This window comes from Salvelinus alpinus, chromosome 7 (genome assembly GCF_045679555.1).
Source record: "Salvelinus alpinus chromosome 7, SLU_Salpinus.1, whole genome shotgun sequence".
NCBI classification, from domain to species: Eukaryota; Metazoa; Chordata; class Actinopteri; order Salmoniformes; family Salmonidae; genus Salvelinus; species Salvelinus alpinus.
Genome location: NC_092092.1, coordinates 39,815,445 through 39,839,463, shown reverse-complemented (window position 1 = coordinate 39,839,463; position 24,019 = coordinate 39,815,445). Strand labels below are relative to the sequence as shown.

Sequence of the window (24,019 nt, the reverse complement as noted above, 5' to 3'; positions counted from 1 at the left end):
GTATTGTTCATAAGTAAGTAACAATACATGGGCTGTTTTGCACTTTAATGTCAGTCTGAAAACTCTTGACAAGGAATGATTTTTTATAATTCATCCTGTTGCCCAAAATTCTTCTATAACTTACTATTCATAATATCATTGTTTCCTTAGGTACTAGGGTGTAATACTACATTATATAGCCTTGGTTTTATGTAGATCTCCTGTGCTGACCCGGTGTGGTAAGGCCTACAGGTATCAACATAACCCTCATTACTTATTAAAGCCTTGCTTCCAGGTAATACACCTTTCAGGAAAACACCATTCGCTATATTGGTAAGTCAGATCCAAATGCCTGGATTATTAGCTGCCCTACGCCCTACTCTGAGCAGTGCCTAGTACAGTTATGTCACTGCTATAGAACTTTTGAGTCTGATTAAATCCCTGATCCTGTTTTGCAGCATGCTTAAGTTCACCTCTCAACGTGGGGTTGTTTTTGTAGACTTTGGGCATTATGAGATTTCCAATGATGTAACGAGCTAGTTTGAATAAGGCTTTGATCCACGTTAGATATGGTTCAACAAGCTGCAAAAGTTATGCCGTACGTCCACTCTACCTCTGGCAAGGCAGGCTTCAATTTATTACTGCAACAGAACATTCCCTTATTGCTATGTTATTCAGCTCGCACGTAAACAAAAAATGTCATATGCAATTTAATAGAAGTTTATACAGGACTGTAACCGTTTGGTAATGTTAAACAATCAATGATGGACTTGTAGCATCCACCGTTAGACATCTGCATTGAAGAACTGTTTGTCATCCAATTGAAGGATGGTTTCTCTCCATCTCTTCCTCATTCTGGCCTAGAAAGGCACTAGGACCCAGGAAACACCATCACTCTCCACTCCTTCCCTCTCTCTGGAGAGCTGCATATGGGGATGTTGCCTCCCCTCTCTGTCTGTCCCTGTTTCAGATGATAGAGAAGTTGGCTGTGGACCTATGCCTCCTCGTCCTCTTCTCTCCTCCTCCGATATGGCTGCCAGGAGACCGGTTAGCCCCAGCATCGTGTGTGGACACCAGTCAGAAGAGAGTGGCCCCCACCTCCTATCTTTAAGACCCTCAGCTCTCTTGGCCAGCTACTGCTGTCACTAAGGAACTAGGCTACTCTCTGCATAGTAAGAGTCTTTGCACCTCTCCTTCACAGGACGACCTAGGAGCTCGACCTTTTGAATGTGAGTCTTCTCCGTGTCACGCTCATACTCTCCTGTCGCCTCCCTATTTCTCTCTCTCCATCTCTCAATCTCTTGAGGGTTGTTCATGCCGCACAGGGACCTCGCTTGCAGGTCTGACACTTTTTCGTTGTTTGCTTTTGAGTCATTTTGCATCACCACTTCCCCTGTCTGAGAGGACGAAGGAGCAGGAACATTGGAGAAGATGATACTTTGGGCTGGCCTGCTCCCCTGGGGTTAAGGAAATTGTCAATGGTTGCCACATAGAGCCTCATCTCAACGGGAGAAGTAGTGGAAGAATACGTTTGGTTCACCACAACATTTGAGTTCCAGTGCTGTCTTAACTGTGAAGTCAGACTGGACTCCTGCGGGTTTACTGGTGTTTGCGACTGTGTGGAAGTAGCTGTGGAGTACCTGGGTCTGAGCATCTGGGATAGATAATCATGGGCAATGCCGCTGGGAGCATGGATGTGCCACCGGGGAAGGAGGTGAAGATGGTGTCGGCCCCCCCAGGCTCAGGGGCCCCCCAGAAACAGGCGGCAGGCCCCAGGCTCCCCATGCCTGCCGAGGAGGAGTTAGAGGAGCACTTCAATGCAGTGCTGGTGAGTCTGATTGCTGATGACACACACAGGGCCCAGAATATGGAGCCTGTGAGGGCACGCATGCAATATTACACACTCCCATGCAGAAACAAGCAAAATACAAAAGAAACAAAAAACACTGATCATTTTGAAAATGTGCACATCCCCAGGACAGGCTTATCAAAGAGCAGGGTACATAATGTGACTGTGGAAGGACAAAGAATAAGTCCTTTATTATCTGGTTTACAGTAGTATTGAGTTCATTGTATGGTCAGTTGGGGATGGATAAAGAGGAAGTTCTAAACCATATTTGCAGTGGATCAGGTATAAAAGTTAAGCATTAAACAAATATTACCCCACCTGGACTGTGAGCCTGTGACACACGCTTTTTTTTTTCTCCAAGTTTTTAGGTCAAAGATATTCATGAATCCCCTAATCCCAATTAGTTGTACAATTTCACTTTTATAACTTCAGTTGTTTGTTTGATCTACAGTAGTATTAAAACGTTAGGCAAGCCACATTTTAAAAGACGGCTTTCACTGTAGTAATCTTAAACAGAAAACCCATCCATTCACTTCCTAACACGAATATTTCCTTGTACTCGATGACAGTTCCTCAACAGAACCGATCGCAAGTTGGGATTTCCTCGACTCCATAACTTGATGTGCCTGTGACTCCCTTCACTGGGCCTATTTGTCCTCGGTCTGCAAAAACACATTATAGGCTAAACAACTCGTGGTCATGTTGACAGCCAAAAACCAATTGGGCAACAATGGCTCAGCTACATTTGATACGTTGCTCAGGGGTATCAGTGCCATGGTATACCATTAAATGCATTCTTGTTTTTAGTCTCGCACATCTATCTTTATCTCCTTGGTCCATACCCATTTGTTTGCCCTGTAGAGTTGCATCATAGATATAGAAACAAATAGATGGTGAAAGAGAAGAGAGCTACCTGACTATGTGCCCTTAGAAACCTTCTCTATAATGTCACGTGAAACACTTCTATAGAAATTACATTAGTGAGATAGCACAGTAGTTTGTTTGTGCACGTGTCAATCAACGTGCAATTGCAGCTGCCAGATGACACTGATATGCATACTATGATGTTAATTCACGTCAGTCTCATGGCTCATTTTACTCGGTCAAAATCAATGTCTACTCCTGTAATTGAAAGCAATCTAGACTGTTGACTAGATTGCAGATAACTTACTGTACAGAAACCATATCTGAACATGGTGATATTGTGAGGAAGGTGTTACATACACACCGGAAGTCAGGAAACAGGTGCAGAAGGTGAGTTTAATAAAGAACCGATACAGATGAACAAACATGAGGAGCGTACAGAACCTGAGCGAAAACAATAACACCTAGTGACTGAAGACAACTGAGGGCTAAATAAAGGGGGAGTAATCAAGGAGGGAATGACAACCAGGTGTGCGTAATGATGGGGGAACAGGTGTGCGTAATAATGAAGCCAAGACCGTTGGTTAGTAGATCGGTGACATTGAGCGCCAGAGGGAGGGAGCACACCTCACACTGTGAGACGATAGGTTACCTCGTTGACCCTGTGGAGGACCTTGAAGGGCCCCACAAACTGGGGGCTCAGCTTCCGGCAGGGCAGGCGGAGCGGGAGGTTCCTGTGTGGGAGCCATACGCGATCACCAGGACGGAACACTGGGGCCTCACTGTGGTGGCGGTCCGCCTGATCCTTCTGACGGCGGACGACGCGCTGGAGCCTGCGCACCAGAACTGCGCACCGGAACCACTCATCCACTGCAGGGGCCTCGTTCTGGCTCGGAGTCCATGGAGCCAGGGCCGGCTGATATCCCAGGACACGCTGGAAGGGAGTCAGCCTGGTGGAGGAGTGTCGAAGTGAGTTCTGGTCGTATTCCGCCCAGGGAAGGAACAAGGCCCACTCACCTTTCCGGTCCTGGCAGTGACTCCTTAGGAACCTCCCCAGCTCCTGGTTGGTCCTCTCCACCTGCCCGTTGGACTTAGGCCGGTACCCGGATGTGAGGCTGACCGTGACCCCTAGTTTTTCCATAAAGGATTTCCAGATCCGCGACGTGCATTGGGGGCCACGTTCTGAAAAAATGTCATCCGGAAGGCCATAGTCCCATAAGACCTGCTGGAATAGTGTCTCAGCAACCTGGAGAGCTGTGGCGAGACCAGAGAGAGGAATGAACCAGCATGACTTTGAAAATCTGTCCACAACCACCAGAATGGTGGTGAAACTGTCAGAGGGGAGATCGGTAACAAAGTCTACAGTGATAACAGCTGTGTGCACAGGTCAACAGCCGCTCCCTTATCCCTGTGGGAACTTAGATGCGTTCAGGAGGACAGGTAGTGGGTAACGGGTTCCCTCTCCAGAGCCTGGCGAATGTCCACATCTATGTGCCAGACCACAGGGGATATGACGCGAGATGGAACGTGAAAGCAGGTCCTCCAGCATTTGGGTGACCAGTTGGTACTTTTCATCCTCGACCATGAGATGGTGTTATGGCGTTGGATCTGGTGCACTCGTGATGAGGAAGGGAATATTCTCCTGATGAATGGACTCCATGGTGAGGGTGAGTGGTGTGGTGATGTGTGTGATGGTTCCGGATCATACTGGTTTATTATCAAGGGCTTGGACCGGAAACGTAGACGAGAGTGGGTATGAGGTAGTATTAAGAGAGCAGGTCAATAAAGTTCCCAGCGTCACCGGAATCCACTAGCGCTGTAGGAACAGTACCTGAGGGACAGCCAGCTAGTGTGATCGACACTAAAAAAAGGGTCTGGCAGAAAAATATGAGGATGGGATACTCACACCTGCCCCAGGGGGTGGAAGATCACGTGACCGTCCCGCTGCGCTCGTGGATCCCGAGATAGGGCGTACCGGACACTGCTGAAGTCCTCCTTGACCACAATAGGGACAGAGCCCCAGCTGTTTCCGTCTACGTCGTTCAGCCGCGGGGAGGAGTGTGACCCTTACCTCCATGGGCTCAGGCTCTGATACCGAGTGGTCACCGAGGGAGGGAGAGAAGCGATGAGGGTACCGACGCTCCCAAAGTAGGTTATCCAGATGGATGGCCATCGCAATGAGTGCGTCCAAGGAGAGGTTGTCATCTCGACATGCCAGTTCTGTCTGGACCTCCTCGCGCAGTCCTCTTCTGAATAGCGTACGGTGTGCCGGCTCATTCCAGCCGCTGGATGCTGCTACAGTCCGGAAGATGAGTGTGTACTCGGCAGAGGTCTGGTCATCCTGCCATAGTTGGAATAGGCCCTAACCCCCCTCTCTGCCCTCCGGTGGATGATCGAAGATACCTCTGATCAGAGCCATGAACCCCATTCAAATCCAGCCCCTCCTCACTCCCAGACGTCCGTAGCCCACTCCAACCCCGCCCAGTCAGCAGAGAAATAACCGTGGCAACCTTGGACCTCAGTGGTGGGAGCGCCCAGCTGGTGCACAAAATAGAGGTACCACTGGATTAGGAAACCACGGCATATAGATGGGGTTGCATCATATTTATCCGTGAGGGACAGACGGGCAACGCTGACCTGGGTGGACTGCTGAGTAGACGGGTGTGCTGGCTCACTCGGTCGACTGGTGGCAGAGTATCCTCCGCTAGATCAAGGCAATGCCTCTTGGGCATGTTTGAGACGTTGAAGACTGCGAAGAACCTCTTCCATAGCCTTTCCCAGTTGCGCCAGCTGGTCGTGGTATTGACGAAGTAGGTATCCCTGTTCATCAACCGTCTGGGGCCTGATTACCTGCTGCTTCCATTTGTTGAGGCGGAATTCTGTAACGTATAAGCTGGGAGTCAGAAAGCAAGTGCAGGTGGTGAGTTTAATAATAAACCGACCATAGCCCAATATACCAACCACGAGTAGCATATAGGCATGAAACACATAGTCAATACTGCCTGGGGAATGGAACTAAGGGAGTGACATATACCGTATAGGGGAGGTAATCAGTGAAGTGATGGAGTCCAGGTGTGCCTAATGATGAAGCGCAGGTGCACGTGATGATGAATGCCAGGTGTGCGTAATGATGAATGTCAGGACAGGTGGTTAGTAAACCAGCGATGTTGAACGCCGGAGGGGAGGAGCTGGAGTAGATGTCACAATAGCTCGGTATGTTTCATCATTACATTTACACTTACTGTAGATACATTCTATTATGTTTGTTTTGGTAGCCTATTGGTTGTCTTGGTTGTAAATGGAGCTCTATGTATTGGAAACATGTTGATGCTAGGCTGGCATTGCTTTTAAATGATTACGTGGGTCGACTGTTGTTTACAGAAGTAGATTGTGACATATAACAACGTGTTGTGGAACTCATGATTTGGCAAGACAGCTGTATCTCACTGTAGTAGGCTGTAGGCTATGCTGTGGTTGTTTGGATATCCATTCCCCCTTCTTTTTTTTACTGAGTTGGTTTACTGTTAATGTAACTAGCTTACATGTAGGTCACCTAGTGGTTAGAGCCTTGGACTTGTAACCGAAAGGTTGCCAGATTGAATCCCCGAGCTGACAAGGTAAAAACCTGTTGCTCTGCCCCTGAACAAGGCAGTTAACCCACTGTTCCTAGGCCGTCATTGACTCGCCTAGTTAAATAAAGGTATAATTTTTTTTAATTTTTAGATTATGTCTTTATTGATCTGATATTTTGTTTACTAGGCCTACTACTTGACACCTCTGTTTTGTTCTGTTTGCATTCATTTGTTCGCATTTGAGGTTGTGTCGATATTCTAAGCCAAATTGCTATTCAGTATTTTTGTCTGCATGCTTGAAAAACTGGGCTACTACTTTCAGCATTTAGTTTGCAATATTTTGGCGTTGACATCTGTGTACGGCTGCATTCACATAGGGTAATTCACCTATTACAAACAGCCTATCATTCTTGTAGCCTATATTCATTACCAAAACTGACTTGCTTTAGTGTAAGGTGCTGTCCATTGTGCTGATACAGTGGAGATAGGCTACCGATTTTGCACCAACCGGACTGTCACTTCAAAAGTACTCAGTGATCTCGGAGTCTCAGCATTTGAACTTTATGTTAATTGTGATATAGTGTGATATAAGCAGAATTCAATATAATTCCAAAACAAGAAACCGCCAAAATTGTGCCCCCTCTCCGATTTCAACTGCCCCCTTAGTCACTTTATCCTTGCGCCAGGTCTGATTAGTTGGTAATAGCAGCCGAGTATGCTCGCTATCTTATTTGTGCTTATTAGACACAAGTGTCAAGCGTCAAGGCCAACAGTTTCCACACATGACTTATACTATAGCTAGCTTCCTTTGTATGTAGCTTGCCTCTTATCTGACTGGTAGTTAGCTACTAGCACTGTTGTTGCGCAACCCAAGCGCTTTGGTCAGGTTTTAGAACTCTGAGATTTGGCTGAAAATATGTTAGCATTGTCAGAAATGCTACAAAAAGGTAGCACATAGTTGGTTCTTAATGGACGGAAATTTGCACGTGAGAGTGATAAATTATACAGTTTATAAAAACTGTTGCACCTACAAACGCATTAAGTCTAAATGGATCCAAGTCTAATGGTCATCTTATGGACGCTGTTGCCTCATTTTAATCCGACGTCTAGAATTTGACCTAGGTTTGGGCAAGAAATTGTCTAACGACCCTAATGCTAACGACCCTGTCAAAAATCCAGTATAGTGGTTCTCAGTAATGGCCGGACGGACCATGACGAGAGACGTGTTGTGTAACTCCAACTTTATTTTCAAATTTTCATAGACATTTGTGTCATATTGGCTTAGATATGATGGTAGGGAAATCTGAATTTAACACTGAGCGTCAACCAATGCAGATACTATTGTGGGGGCTATCGCCTTCATAATAATTACCTGAGTCATGCCACCAAATGAGGATGAGATGTGGCCTTAAGTATGTTAGCCAAGTGACTCACCATGTGGGAGACATGCCTACACTGATTACTATCTTCACGAAAATACAACTTTTTTCTTTCTTTAGTTATTTTTTGGGCTTGTTGTAACAATATTCACAATATTGCTGAGCCTACTTTTATCTAATCCTCTCCGAACTCAACAAGTGTATTAGGCTTTGGAGAGAGGTAGATACCGTGACAGAAGCTCAGAACTATGTACGTGGAACTAGACTATACTCTAAACTACAGATGTAGGATCTTACTTTGAGCCAGTTTGCTACAGCATGAAATAATCCTGCAGCAACGGAAAATGTGAATTATTATGTGGATTATAATTATTGGAAATTTTTGTAGGGATTGATACATTTTTCCGAAGGGAAAATCAAGTCTGAAATTTCATAGTGGAAATTACAAACTTCAGAAGCCTTTTTAAACTCAAATACACTACAAGTTTCCATTGCAGGAAAGTTCTCCTTAAATAGGGTGATCAAATGAAAATCATATGCAGTGGTTTAAAGTACTTAAGTAAAAATACTTTAAAGTACTACTTTAGTCGTTTTTTTCAGGTATCTGTACTTTACTTTACTATTTATTGTTTTGATAACTTTTACTTAAGAAAATAATGTACTTTTTTACTCCATACTCCACCTGGCACCCAAATGTACTCTTTATATTTTGAAAGCTTAGAAGGACAGGAAAATTCACGCACTTATCAAGAAAACACATGGTCATCCCTTCTGTCTCTGATCTGGTCGACTCACTAAACACACATGCATCTTTTGTAAATGATGTCTGAGTGTTGGAGTGTGCCCCTGGCTATCCATACGTTTTAAAAACAAGAAAATGGTGCTGTCTGCTTTGCTTAAAATAAGGGATTTAAAATGATTTATACTTCTACTTTAACTTTTGATACTTAAGTATATTTTAGCAATTACATTTACTTTTGATACTTAAGGATATTTATAACCAAATACTTAGACTTTTACTCAGTAGTATTTTACTGGGTGACTTTTATTTTTACTTGAGCAACTTTCTATTAAGGTATCTACAGTCGTGGCCAAAAGTTTTGAGAATGACACAAATATTAATTTTCACAAAGTCTGCTGCCTCAGTTTGTATGATGGCAATTTGCATATACTCCAGAATGTTATGAAGAGTGATTAGATGAATTGCAATTACTTGCAAAGTCCCTCTTTGCCATGCAAATGAACTGAATCCCCCCCAAAACATTTCCACTGCATTTCAGCCCTGCCACAAAAGGACCAGCTGACATCATGTCAGTCATTCTCTCGTTAACACAGGTGTGAGTGTTGACGGGGACAAGGCTGGAGATCACTCTGTCATGCTGATTGAGTTCAAATAACAGACTGGAAGCTTCAAAAGGAGGGTGGTGCTTGGAATCATTGTTCTTTCTCTGTCAAATATGGTTACCTGCAAGGAAACACGTGCCGTCATCATTGCTTTGCACAAAATGGGCTTCACACGCAAGGATATTGCTGCCAGTAAGATTGCACCTAAATCAACCATTTATCTTATCATCAAGAACTTCAAGGAGAGCGGTTCAATTGTTGTGAAGAAGGCTTCAGGGCACCCAAGAAAGTCCAGCAAGAGCCAGGACCGTCTACTAAAGTTGATTCAGCTGCGGGATCGTGGCACCCCCAGTACAGAGCTTTTTCAGGAATGGCAACAGGCAGGTGTGAGTGCATCTGCACACACAGTGAGGCGAAGACTTTTGGAGGATGGCCTGGTGTCAAGAAGGGCAGCAAAGAAGCCACTTCTCTCCAGGAAAAACATCAGGGACAGACTGATATTCTGCAAAAGGTACAGGGATTGGACTGCTGAGGACTGGGGTAAAGTCATATTCTCTGATGAATCCCATTTCCGATTGTTTGGGGCATCCGGAAAAAAGCTTGTCTGGAGAAGACATGGTGAGCGCTACCATCAGTCCTGTGTCATGCCAACAGTAAAGCATCCTGAGACCATTCATGTGTGGGGTTGCTTTTCAGCCAAGGGAGTGGGCTCACTCACAATTTTGCCTAAGAACACAGCCATGAATAAAGAATGGTACCAACACACCCTCCGAGAGCAACTTCTCCCAACTATCCAGGAACAGTTTGGTGACGAACAATGCCTTTTCCAGCATGATGGAGCACCTTGCCATAAGGCAAAAGTGATAACTAAGTGGCTCGGGGAACAAAACATCGATATTTTGGGTCCATGGCCAGGAAACTCCCCAGACCCTAATCCCATTGAGAACTTGTGGTCAGTCCTCAAGAGGCGGGTGGACAAACAAAAACCCACAAATTCTGACAAACTCCAAGCATTGATTATGCAAGAATGGGCTGCCATCAATCAGGATGTTGCCCAGAGGTTAATTGACAGCATGCCAGGGAGAATTGCAGAGGTCTTGAAAAAGAAGGGTCAACACTGCAAATATTGACTCTTTGCATCAACTTCATGTAATTGTCAATAAAAGCCTTTGACACTTATGAAATGCTTGTAATTATACTTCAGTATTCCATAGTAACATCTGACAAAAATATCTAAAGACACTGAAGCAGCAGACTTTGTGAAAATTAATATTTGTGTCATTCTCAAAACTTTAGGCCACGACTGTATACATTTACTCAAGTATGACAATTGGGTACTTTTTCCACCACTGATCGTATGTGGTTCTTGCCCATTCGTCTCTGTCAACCTTGTTTGACTTGCTAGGGTAAAGCTATTTGATTGCTCATTTGGATTAATTTACATGCATGAACTGCCTAACTCATCTGTCTTCTACACTCAGTTCCAATGAAGACTATTTGTAGGCTACACCAAAAACCTTGCTCGTGCACAGACAACTCCCAATCCCACTTTGCTCTGTAATTTAATGACTCCAATCAAATGAAAGAGTCTACATTGTCTGGTCATTAATAAAAGTCCATCATTTACATAAGTTGCTACATAGGCAGTTGAATAAATGTGTTGTATTGCTCCATAACTCATACCTGAGATATAAACAGATTCCTACTAAGGTTCGAATCATGTGGATAATCTAATATGTGGTGAGTATATTCAATGTTATCGCTCCATACATGATTGAATTGCTACTGTATATACTTTTTATATACTTACTCTATCCCTACAGTTCATGTCCAATGAATTAGTTTCCATGATTCAGAAACAGGGAGGAATAGGGGGCCAGCTACTGTAGGGCAGTAGCGGGACGCGTGTGTGTTCTTGAGAAATCGAACACTGGTCTGGAGTGAGATCTAGAGATCAGAGTTGTTGTTGTCATGAACCAACTTGGCAGTGGTCAAGGCTCAAGGGCTTGGGCATACATCCGGTGCCAGCTGCTGTGCTGTCAAATCACGCTGGACCTCCCTGTGTGTCTGTCTGTGTCTGTGTCTGTGTCTGTGTCTGTGTCTGTGTCTGTGTGTGTGTTTACAGCAAATGTGAGTACTAAGTATACGGTATGTTTTGCATCTAACATACATGTATCAACATGTCTGCTTGTGTTCGTAAATTCATGTTTGTAAATAAGGTGCACATGAGCACATTCTGCTGTGGTATGGGACTGTTCCTTTTTCTGCTACATCACTCTATCGTGGGGAGCAGTAAAGATAGATCATCCCCACCACACACACCCTTACCAAACGCCCCCGGACCCACCCCCAATCTTCATCTAATGCTCAGTGTGCATAGCAAATCTCAGATGGGCCAGACGTCCTACTCCGACTGCCTAGCGAGGAGGCTGGTAGGTGTGCAGGGATCCCTCTACAGTGGGCGATCTGTGCTACAGAGAATTATTTTTGAGGGAAATGTCACCGCTGCTCGATTTCACGACATATGCCCATTAATATGTTATTAACTTATCGTACACTACTGTTCAAAAGTTTGGAGTCACTTAGAAATGTCCTTGTTTTTGAAAGAAAAGCACTTGTTTTTTGTCCATTAATAATAACATAAAATTGATCAGAAATACAGTGTAGACATTGTTAATGTTGTAAATGACCATTGTAGCTGGAAATGGCAGATTTTTTATGGAATATCTACATAGGCGTACAGAGGCCCATTATCAGCAACCATCTCTCCTGTGTTCTAATGGCACGTTAGCTAATCCAAGTTTATCATTTTAAAAGGCTAATTGATCATTAGAAAACCCTTTTGCAATTATCTTAGCACAGCTGAAAACTGTTGTTCTGATTTAAAGAAGCAATAAAACTGGCCTTCTTGAGACTAGTTGAGTATCTGGAGCATCAGCATTTGTGGGTTCGATTACAGGCTCAAAATGTCCAGAAACAAAGACTTTCTTCTGACACTCGTCAGTCTGCTGCTGATGCTCCAGATACTCAACTAGTCTAAAGAAGGACAGTTTTATTGCTTCTTTAATCAGAAAAAGTTTTCAGCTCTACTAACATAATTGCAAAAGGGTTTTCTAATGATCAATTTGCCTTTTAAAATGATAAACTTGGATTAGCTAACACAACGTGACATTGGAACACAGGAGGGATTGTTGCTGATAATGGGCCTCTGTACGCCTATGTAGACATTCCATAATAAATCTGCCGTTTCCAGCTACAATAGTAATTTACAACATTAATGTCTACACTGTATTTTATGTTATTTTAATGGACAATTAAATAAATAAAAATATTTCAAAAACAAGGACATTTCAAAGTGACCCCAAACTTTTGAACGATAGTGTATGTGCCATAAAAATCCAGAATTTTCTCACCACACGCAAATACGCGTGTTTCTGCACCTCACCTTTAGAAACGGGCCATCTACATTTCCACGGGACAGAATTCATAGCGATTTCAGGACGTAGTACCGCATCAGTTGACGTGGAGAAATATCAAAATGTCTGTGTTTGTAGCCAGCACTTCCAGACAGAGGATTTTGAAACTGGTTGCCAGGTCATCGAATGTTAAAGTGATGCATTTTACATTTTCCACTTCACTTCCAAGAGGAAGGCATCCAATCAGCCAACATCAGCACAGCAGAAAATAAATCAAGCTGAGGTAACTAACTAGGTAGAGAACTACATTTTGTTTATCTAAATCAAAATCTAGCTAGCTAGCTTTCATAATACGCTGTCTAGACATTCGAAAGCAAATCATTGTAATTAGCCAGCTGCTATGTGATTTGATTTGCAACTTTGCAAGCTAATGTTAGCTTCATTAGGTTTTGTTATCTACAGCCTACCGGACTGTATCTAAACACTAGCTAGCTAGCTAACCAACTACCACAGAGGCTAACGTGACTATGTGCTCTATTTAGAGTCCGATCCCATCAACATCTGCCACGGCATCAACATCAGGCTCAGCACCAGGAACTACTGCAAGTCACCTTTGCTAAATATTTCCATAACTCCATGATGAGCAAATAAATATACTGGAGCTAGGCATACATATGGTCTGTGTCTTGTTATCATAGTTGGTGTGTTTACAAGTAACGTTATGCTTCAACTTGTACTGTCGTTTTCGCTGTATTGTGGAGGCTTAGTTGAAGTCTAAATTGGAGAAAATGAGCTGTTATGTATGGGTGGCTGACTGGTGTCTGTCAGGTATGAGTATTGTGTGTGTGTGAAGAATAGTATGCATGATCTATTGACATGAGGAGGCTGGGTGGATGTAGTACCTTGTTGAGTGCGTATTAATGGTGACGAAGCAGTCAAATTTGGCCAATCACGGACTACTGTGTGTCCTACAGACTAATCTCGCGGCTGATAACAAGGACCTTGACACCAGCTTTGGTAGTACAGAGCCTGCACTATTTGGAGGAAAGCTTTCAGCCCGGGAACAAGCTCAAGCTCAACATCATCTGACTCTGAAACAAACCAGGACAGCCAATGGTATTTATAAAAGCACAATACCCTTTTGAGAAAACAGATTCACAAATACATTAAACTGTCTACAAGCCAAGTGATCCTTGCAGTCAGTTCTTTGGCATGGGGAATAGGGGCTGTTAGTATACTCTTCTAGCCTATTCACTCTGTGGTTGGTAGTGCTTGTCTACTCAACAACACAACTGTAGGTGCTCATACACAACAATACACGACTAGAAGTCTACAAGTCAAGCCTTCTCGAACTTTTCACGTCTTTGTTAACAGTCCACCTCAATGACCCAAATTGTCTCTGAGTGTAACAAAACACACACCAGTACACAGGACCCTTCTTTGTTTACAGATGATCAGTCTTTGTCTTTTCAGGAGACTCGCAGTACAAACAAATCTTCTGCAAGAGGTCAAAACAGTGAGGGTGGGTGAAGAAAGTGTACAAGCCTAGAACCCACCTCTTCATTCAGGGAGAGGCTTGTCCACCTGGTTGTGGAGTGCAGAAACGACCAGACGGTTGTCGACAAGGAGCCAGAGTCACAGCTCCCTAAACCTAACATCTCTGCCAAAAAATCACCACAGCACCAAAGCCCGCTAAACCAGCTGCCATTATCCAACAGAAGAAGGAGGTGCACCAGCTGAAGAGCATTCTGGAAACTGCCTGGAACATTCAGAGTTGTTGTAGTATAATACAGAATACCTAGTATGCTCACGACTGCATTGTGGTATAGATATGGCTAGTTCTAATGGTGTTTTGTATAATATGTTGTATAAGTGTACTGACAAGTGACTAAATGATTCCAGCTGCATAAGAAACCAATAAAGTGTCGACTTGAACCTTTGGATCATTTCATTGTGACATTCATGCCTTTGCATTTTGATAAACTAGCTACAATCTTACTGCTAAAACAAATGATACAGGGGGTTGGTGTATCATTTCAACTTTAATTTGTTGGCAAGTAAACATGTTTCAATAAAACAGTAGATTAGTCTGTCAATATAGCAACTAAGTAGACATGGCTTTTGTTCAGAACAACTTGTATTTGCTCTGGAGACCAAGGTGAGTTTACACAGCAGTATGCAGGAACAGTTATGGCAATGTATGACATAGAGTAGAGTAAAAATATACTACTAGCGCCTATGATAAATACTACAGTTCCAAAAAAGAAAAGGAAATACTTGCATATGGTGTGTTTGGGTGGTGCAGTGATGTGTTCGCAGTCACGTTGATATCAGTGGAGGCTGTTGTTAGGGGACCCTTCACATCTATTGAGCGTCATCAACTAGTATTGTCTGGGAGAGAAAGATAAAAAAAAAAAACGTTGTGTAGTGTCTGTGTTCCTACTGTAGAAGCATGATGTATAATATGAGACATCTGACAGTCACATGTTAGCTAGCTACAACACACAGGTATAGTTACTCCAAGACTAATATGAGTCATAAAGCCAAAGTCCTTCCTTTACTCTTTATCATCATCATCTAAATATTTCAACAGTTTTGCTCCTGATGAGATGGACTGAGGTTAGCTAGGCTAGTTAGCTATAATGTTAAGACTAGGTATAGCAAACATAGCCAGCTTAACAAAATTGTACTGTACTAAACAGCACCGCCTTGTGTAAAAAGAGAGCTTATTTTGCGAGCTAGCTAAACAGCTTACTCGTTTCTTTCTGAGTCATGGTCTTCCTGGTCTAGGATGCCACCGCAGCTTGCTGGTCCTGCAATTATTTTCCTCGAGGCATGTGTCCTCCCAAACATGACCCGCCAAACCACACTTCTTAACACCTGCCTGCCCGCTTAACCCGGAAGCCAGCCGCACCAATGTGTCAGAGGAAACACTGTTCAACTGATGACTGAGGTCAGCCTGCAGGTGCCCGGCCTGCCACAAGGAGTCGCTAGAGCACAATGAGCCAAGTAAAGCCCACCCGGCCAAACCCGGACGATGCTGGGCCAATTGTGCGCTGCCCTATGGGACTCCTAATCACGGCCAGTTGTGACACAGCCCGGGATTGAACCCGGGTCTGTAGTGTTGCCTCTAGCACTGCTATGCAGTACCTCAGACTGCTGCAACACTCGGGAGGCCCACACTGCAGTTATTCTACAATTACTGCATCCAAAATACCACAGTCCACTGTAGTCACTGCACTTTTACAGCAGTTTTAAAACTGCAATCTTTTTTTGTAAGAAAAAAACAAGAAAAACACCCCAAATACTGTCTAGCGCTAAAGTTTCCCTTTAAGTACAGCTGTAAAACTACCACGGCCCAGTCTGCACCAGGGGCCAGACTGTCCCAGTGTTAATAGACTAGAGACTCAGACTACTAAATTATACCAGAGTGTCAGATGTCAATCCCGCACTGTGGATATGTGTGTGTGTGTGTGTGTGTGTGTGTGTGTGTGTGTGTGTGTGTGTGTGTGTGTGTGTGTGTGTGTGTGTGTGTGTGTGTGTGTGTGTGTGTGTGTGTGTGTGTGTGTGTGTGTGTGTGTGTGTGTGCACGCCGTGTCTGACCCACTATGCTCCTGCACGCCGTGTCTGACCCACTATGCTCCCTCCGGGTTCATGTTCCATGAACAATCCGTTTGTCACATAATGACGGGCTGATAGTGTTAAGTGCTGAATCAGATTAGCATCTATACCGCCGAGATCCGCGTGATTTAGGTGGTAATAATAACAAGGTGCTCCAAGGGAGGCCTTGGCTCAACCCTCCTCCCTCTCCCTATTCACATTTGTATTGAGCGTCTTTCCTCTGTACTTTGCATACCACTATGCATATTTCCCACTGTGCAATGCGGCTGGATGTGTAAATGTGCATCTGTGAATTTGCGTACTGTCGATACGCGTGTGTATGTGTGCTCCTGTATATGCATGCCAGTCTTTGTACGAGAGCATAAAAACATTAGGATGCAGCTTACATGTGGGTTTGGATTTGATCAAAAGTGTGTGAATTTACTTTGAACATGTTTGTGTGCACATGCTTGTATGAAATTATAGAGTACCTCTGAGAAACTGACGGCCATGTTGGTTTCTGCTCCACTGAGGCCGGAGAGCCAAGATGGCTCCACAGACCCCACATTGGTGGGAGCCAACCCAGGTATAAATCCAGAACCTCATACAAAGGACCTTTGTCACTAAAGCCCCTAAAGGTTGTTTGGTTGCCAGGTACAGCACAACAAGACTGAGCACAACAAGACTTGTCAGCTTATTAATTTCCATGCCCTAAAGACTGTACATACTGTATGTCAAAGTAATGTTCTATTAGTTTAACAAATAGCACGCAATGCAGGTATTCTCACTGTCACCTTTTCCACCCTCTCTGTAGTACTGTTAACCCATTTGCCGGAATTTAGCCTCTCACATACTGACTGTTACCCCAACTCCCCAAATTAATTTCCCCAACTCCCAAAGCTAATGAGAGACGGATAGGAGCTAACTGCCCTACCTCCTGAGTGGGCCTCTGTTAAACATGGCAGCTTAATTAAAACAGAAGGAAGCGACATGCTCCCAGGCTACTTGACATGGCAGCCTCAACCACACTTCTTGAGGCCTCCTGATAGCCGAGACAGACAGTGTCCCTGGAGAGTTACGGATCTAGAGCTGAGAAGCCTTTTTAAAGTGAATGACGGAATTGGAAGTGAAGCCTAATGCCTGAGTGCCACATTTACTTTGTTATGACAATGAGAGCAATTTGATTCTATACCGCATGCTGTCCCAAAAGTCTGCATGAATGCACGCTGTCCTTGTTCCCCTGCACTCCACCCATATGCACGTAAATAAAACTAACCAACTGTAACATTCAATCTACTTTATCACACAGCAAAGAGGGCGTGTCACTAGCAGTGGTACCTTTATGAGGCATGGCTGTGTATGTTTCTGTGTATCCTTGTGTAGGAGTATGTGTACTGTATATGTGAGGGAAGAGAGCAAGGGGGAGGTCTAATCAATAGGATCTGAAATGGGATGAGTGCAGTTTGTCTCGTCACTACTGTCTTTGAAGATAGAGCTCCTAAAGAGACAGGTGGCCCAATTTAACGGTAACAAATGGACCTACAGTATTAAGTACCGGTATGCACCATTTTTTATTTTTTTTACAGAGAATTACCAGGGTATTTTCCAGATTTTGAAATGCACATCTCTCATATGTAACTCTAGCTTAAAAGAAGAAAACAGGGGACTTTGACGCCATATTGTCCCTACTGTGCGTACGTACTACTGTAAAACTCCAGTAGGTTTCTCCTCTGTGCATGTACACTACCGTAAAACTCCAGTAGGTTTCTCCTCTGTGCATGTACACTACCGTAAAACTCCAGTAGGTTTCTCCTCTGTGCATGTACACTACCGTAAAACTCCAGTAGGTTTCTCCTCTGTGCATGTACACTACCGTACAACTCCAGTAGGTTTCTCCTCTGTGCATGTACAATACCGTAAAACTCCAGTAGGTTTCTCCTCTATGCATGTACACTACCGTAAAACTCCAGTAGGTTTCTCCTCTGTGCATATACACTACCGTACAACTCCAGTAGGTTTCTCCTCTGTGAATGTACACTACCGTAAAACTCCAGTAGGTTTCTCCTCTGTGCATATACACTACCGTAAAACTCCAGTAGGCTTCTCCTCTGTGCATGTACACTACCGTACAACTCCAGTAGGTTTCTCCTCTGTGCATATACACTACCGTACAACTCCAGTAGGTTTCTCCTCTGTGAATGTACACTACCGTAAAACTCCAGTAGGTTTCTCCTCTGTGCATATACACTACCGTAAAACTCCAGTAGGTTTCTCCTCTGTGCATGTACACTACCGTACAACTCCAGTAGGTTTCTCCTCTGTGCATGTACACTACCGTAAAACTCCAGTAGGTTTCTCCTCTGTGCATATACACTACTGTAAAACTCCAATAGGTTTCTTCTCTGTGCATGTACACTACCGTAAAACTCCAGTAGGTTTCTCCTCTGTGCATATACACTACCGTACAACTCCAGTAGGTTTCTCCTCTGTGCATATACACTACCGTAAAACTCCAATAGGTTTCTTCTCTGTGCATTTACACTACCGTAAAACTCCAGTAGGTTTCTTCTCTGTGCATGTACACTACCGTAAAACTCCAATAGGTTTCTTCTCTGTGCATGTACACTACCGTAAAACTCCAGTAGGTTTTTCCTCTGTGCATATACACTACCGTAAAACTCCAGTAAGTTTCTCCTCTGTGCGTATACACTACCGTAAAACTCCAATAGGTTTCTTCTCTGTGCATGTACACTACCGTAAAACTCCAATAGGTTTATTCTCTGTGCATATACACTACCGTAAAACTCCAGTAGGTTTCTCCTCTGTGCATGTACACTACTGTAAATCTCCAGTAGGTTTCTTCTCTGTGCATGTACACTACCGTAAAACTCCAGTAGGTTTTTCCTCTGTGCATATACACTACCGTAAAACTCCAGTAAGTTTCTCCTCTGTGCGTATACACTACCGTAAAACTCCAATAGGTTTCTTCTCTGTGCATGTACACTACCGTAAAACTCCAATAGGTTTATTCTCTGTGCATATACACTACCGTAAAACTCCAGTAGGTTTCTCCTCTGTGCATGTACACTACTGTAAATCTCCAGTAGGTTTCTTCTCTGTGCATGTACACTACCGTAAAACTCCAGTAGGTTTCTCCTCTGTTCATATACACTACCGTAAAACTCCAGTAGGTTTCTCCTCTGTGCATGTACACTACCGTAAAACTCCAGTAGGTTTCTCCTCTGTGCATGTACACTACTGTAAAACTCCAGTAGGTTTCTCCTCTGTGCATATACGCTACCGTAAAACTTCAGTAGGTTTCTTCTCTGTGCATGTACACTACCGTAAAACTCCAGTAGGTTTCTTCTCTGCGCATGTACACTACCGTAAAACTCCAGTAGGTTTCTCCCGTGAGTGTCCCTGTACAGGACTAGCCACCAGCCATCTCTAATCCCAGTTTATTGATCCAACATAACTTATCAAGCCTGATTTATCAGAGCACTGGCTGTACCATTGATTTAGGATGCTGTTCGCTATTAGTTGTGCATCAGTTTTCACACCCCTGTGCGTGACACAAATAACTTTTAACTGACCGACCTGATGTGGTTACAAAAAATATTTTTGGGGATGCATAAAAACCAAAAGGCCATTAGCCTCCTTCAGCATTGACTTATGTCTGACTAGTCATGTGAGTTGTTCCACTAAGATTGCATTTACAAAGTATCCACAGACCATAGACTTTCCTGAGAAGCCCTAGCAAGTCGTTGTATCTAAACAAAACAAGTAGCAATTCTGAGAGAAAAATGTGTTGCTTTGGAGGCTTACCAAAAAGTTAACTGTGAGTGACCTTGTGAAGAACAATACCTCTCCACTGGTGGGAAAACGTTTGTACAGAGTTACAGAAACTTACAGAGACAACAGGAGGATGAGAAGAGGGGGAGGAAGAAGAGGGGAAGGAGGAGGAGTGGGTTGGCGAGGTAAAAAGAGAAATATGTTTTGTCCTTAAGTGGGAGTCTCCTGTCGTCTAACCCAGATCTGGGTGGCAGGGCTGTGTTGGGTTATAATTAGTGCAGAAGGATGTCCTGCATATGTGTGTGTGAGGAGGGAGGTGTTTTGGTTGGGGCAGGGCAGGTAGCTGAAGCCGGAAGCCCAACAATAATATAGGACAGTGTGGGTGTGTTAATGAACATGAGGAATATGGGGAGGTATGTGGGTTGTGTGCATGTGTGTTTGTGTTTCTTGGGGTGAAGGATCCCCTCGGCTGTGCCTCTCATTCATAACTCTCACTGTCACCAGAGGTAAAGTCGGGAGTCGGAAAGAGTCCGTGAGAGACTTTGGCCTGACAAGGACACCACTGTATATTCTGCTGACAGTCTGCAATTCATTACCATGCACATAACTTAACTTCTCATGGCAGATGCCAACCTCACCAAAAACAATCTGTTGGCTCTGCTCAGAGAAGGATAAAGTATTCCAGCCTGGTCCAAGATCTGTTTGGCCACTAGAATGGTCATTGTGACTAACAGCACAAACAGATCTGGGATCAGGCTAGAAGTCCTCAGGTAGTAGTGGTATTATTCCTGGTCACCTGCTGCTGTGACTGCAAGGTAAAGGCTTAGTCTAGGTAGCATGAAATAGGATGTTTATGCAAGAGTAGAGTTTATGTGTTGGAGAACGTGTTTACGGTTTCAACTACTGTTTAAAAATACAAATAAATGAAATAGTTGAGCACCTATGCTACCACAATGAACAATGATTCCTTTATGAATGGGTGCTATGTTAAGTCTTTCACTTTGTCTGACCACTGTTTTGTACTGTAGGCAGTAAAAACATCAAAACAGTGAATCATACGAATGGCTTTTGAGGTTCAATATCAGTGAGATTGGAGACTGTTTCACATCTGACTTAATTCTAAAAGTCGGCTTACAATCTGCTTATCAATGTAGAGATCTTTAACGTAAAAATGTTGAACATTATAATACACTATGTTCATATTTTACTAACATTACATACAGTAAACCATGAAAAACAGGACTTATACAGAATATTTCATTATGGTGAACAATGTAATAACGTTTACAGGCAGACCGTCTCTGTATGCTGTCCCCACAGTGACTATTTACCCAGAGAGTTTTCATCTGTATTTTTCGTAGCTGTCTACATACCACCACAGAGCGAGGTTGGAACTAAAACCACACTAACTGAGCTGTATTCCGCCATAAGCAAACAGGAAAACGCTCATCCAGAGGCAGCGTTCCTAGTGTAAGGTGACTTTTATGCAGAACAACTTAAATCAGTTTTACCGAATTTCTATCAACATGTTAAATGTGCAACCAGAGGGAAAAAAATTCCTGACCACCTTAACTCCACACACAGCGAAGCGTACAAAGCTCTCCCTCGCCCTCCATTTGGCAAATCTGACCATAACTCTGTCCTCCTGATTCCTGCTTACAAGCAAAAATTAAAGCAAGAAGCACCAGTGACTCGGTCTATAAAAAAGTGGTCAGATGAAGCAGATGCTAAACTACAGGACTGTTTGGCAAGCACAGACTGGAATATGTTCCGGGATTCTTCCGATGACACCACATCAGTCACTGGCTTTATCAATAACTGCATCGAGAACATCGTCCCCACAGTGGCTGCACGTACATACCCCAACCAAAAGCCATTGATTACAGGCAACATTTGCACTGAGCTAAAGGGTAGAGCTGCCACTTTCAAGGAGTGGGACTCTAACCCAGAAGCTTATAAGAAATCCCACTATGCCCTCCGACGAAGAACCATCAAACAGGCAAAGCGTCAACACAGACTAAGATCGAATCGTACTACACCGGCTCCGAAGCTCGTCAGATGTGGCAGGGCTTGCAAACTATTACAGACTACAAAGGGAAGCACAGCCGAGAGCTGCCCACTGACACGAGCCTACCAGACGAGCTAAATAACTTCTATGTTCGCTTCGAGGCAAGTAACACTGAAACATGCATGAGAGCACCAACTGTTCCGGATGACTGTGTGATCACACTCTCCGCAGCCGATGTGAGTAAGACCTTTAAACATGTCAACATTCACAAGGCTGCAGGTCCAGATGGATTACCAGGACGTGTACTCCGAGCACGCGCTGACCAACTGGCAAGTGTCTTCACTGACATTTTCAACCTCTCCCTGTCTGAGTCTGTAATACCAACATGTTTCAATCAGACCACCATAGTCCTTGTGCCCAAGAACACTAAGGTAACCTGCATAAATGACTACCAACCTGTAGCACTTAGTACGTCTGTAGCCATGAAATGCTTTGAAAGGCTGGTCATGGCTCACATCAACACCATTATCCCAGAAACCCTAGACACACTCCAATTTGCATACCGCACCAACAGATCCACAGATGATGCAATCTCTATTGCACTCCACACTGCCCTTTCCCACCTGGACAAAAGGAACACCTATGTGAGAATGCTATTCATTGACTACAGCTCAGCGTTCAACACCATAGTGCCCTCAAAGCTCATCACAAAGATAAGGACAATGGGACTAAACAGCTCCCTCTGAAACTGGATCCTGGACTTCCTGACGGTCCGCCCCCAGGAGGGTAGGTAACAACACATCCACCACGCTGATCCTCAACACAGGGGCCCCTCAGGGGTGCGTGCTCAGTCCCCTCCTGTACTCCCTGTTCACTCATAACTGTACAGCCAGGCACAACTCCAACACAATCATTAAGTTTGCTGATGACACAACAGTGGTAGGCCTGATCACCGACAATGATGAGACAGCCTATAGGGAGGAGGTCAGAGACCTGACCATGTGGTGCAAGAACAACAACCTCTCCCTCAACGTGATCAAGACAAAGGAGATGATTGTGGACTACAGGAAAAAGAGGACCGAGCACGCCCCCATTCTCATCGACGGGGCTGTAGTGGAGCATGTTGAGAGCATCAAGTTCCTTGGCGTCCATATCAACAACTAACTAACATGGTCAAAGCACACTAAGACAGTCGTGAAGAGGGCACAACACAACCTATTCCCCCTCAGGAGACTGAAAATAGTTGTCATTGGTCCTCAGATCCTCAAAAGATTTTACAGCTGCACCATCGAGAGCATCCTGACGGGTTGCATCACTGCCTGGTATGGCAACTGCTCGGCCTCCGATCGCAAGGCACTACAGAGGGTAGTGCGTACGGCCCAGTACATCACCGGGCCATCCAGGACCTCTATACCAGGCGGTGTCAGAGGAAGGCCCCGAAAATCGGCAATGAGTCATAGACTGTTCTCTCTGCTACCGCACGGCAAGTAATATCGGAGCGCCAAGTCTAGGTCCAAGAGGCTTCTAAACAGCTTCTACCCCCAAGCCATAAGACTCCTGAACATCTAGTCAAATAGCTACCCAGACTATTTGCACCCCCCCCCCCCCCCCCCCCCCACTACGCTGCTGCTACTCTCTGTTATTATCTATGCATAGCCACTTTAACAACCCTACCTGCATGTAGATAATTATCTCAAATACCTCGACACCGGTGCCCCCGCACATTGACACAAATATAGCCTCGATATTGTTATTTACTGCTGCTCTTTAATTATTTGTTTTTCTTATCTCGTACTTTTTAAAACTTTTTATTTTTTAGGTATTTTCTTTAAACTGCATCGTTGGTTAAGTAAGCATTTCACTGTAAGGTCTACATCTGTTGTATTCGGCACATGTGACAAATACAATTTGATTTGATTTGATTTGTAGCTCTCTACCAATCTTTCCAGCAACTTTTTTGAGAGTGTGTGAGTGAAAGAATTTATGAGATTAAGTCAGAATGATATAAACTATTGTATCAGGGTAGAACTGTGGAACTGTCTCGAACTGTCTCTTGGCCTGTGCCTCATTTTGAGGCCTGTGCCTCATTTTTACAATGTGCCTCATTGTAATTAAGGCTGTGGCCCAAGGTATAAACATACTTCCTTTTCATTCATTTAGGGGATCCTCTTACTCAGTGCCAATACCAAAAGTACAATGTGCAGGGATACTGGAGT

The 24,019-nt window shown here is 44.1% G+C and overlaps 1 protein-coding gene across 1 annotated transcript in view; it reads left to right on the top strand.

Annotated features, from left to right (window-relative positions):
* The first annotated feature begins 953 nt into the window (after positions 1-953).
* The window catches only part of LOC139580997 (formin-like protein 1), a 67,032-nt gene continuing 43,966 nt past the window's right edge, over positions 954-24,019 (top strand). The window contains exon 1 of the mRNA XM_071410279.1: positions 954-1,807. Within this exon, the coding sequence (XP_071266380.1) occupies positions 1,649-1,807 (159 nt within the window). The 5' untranslated portion in view covers positions 954-1,648. The remainder of the gene's footprint in view (positions 1,808-24,019) is intronic.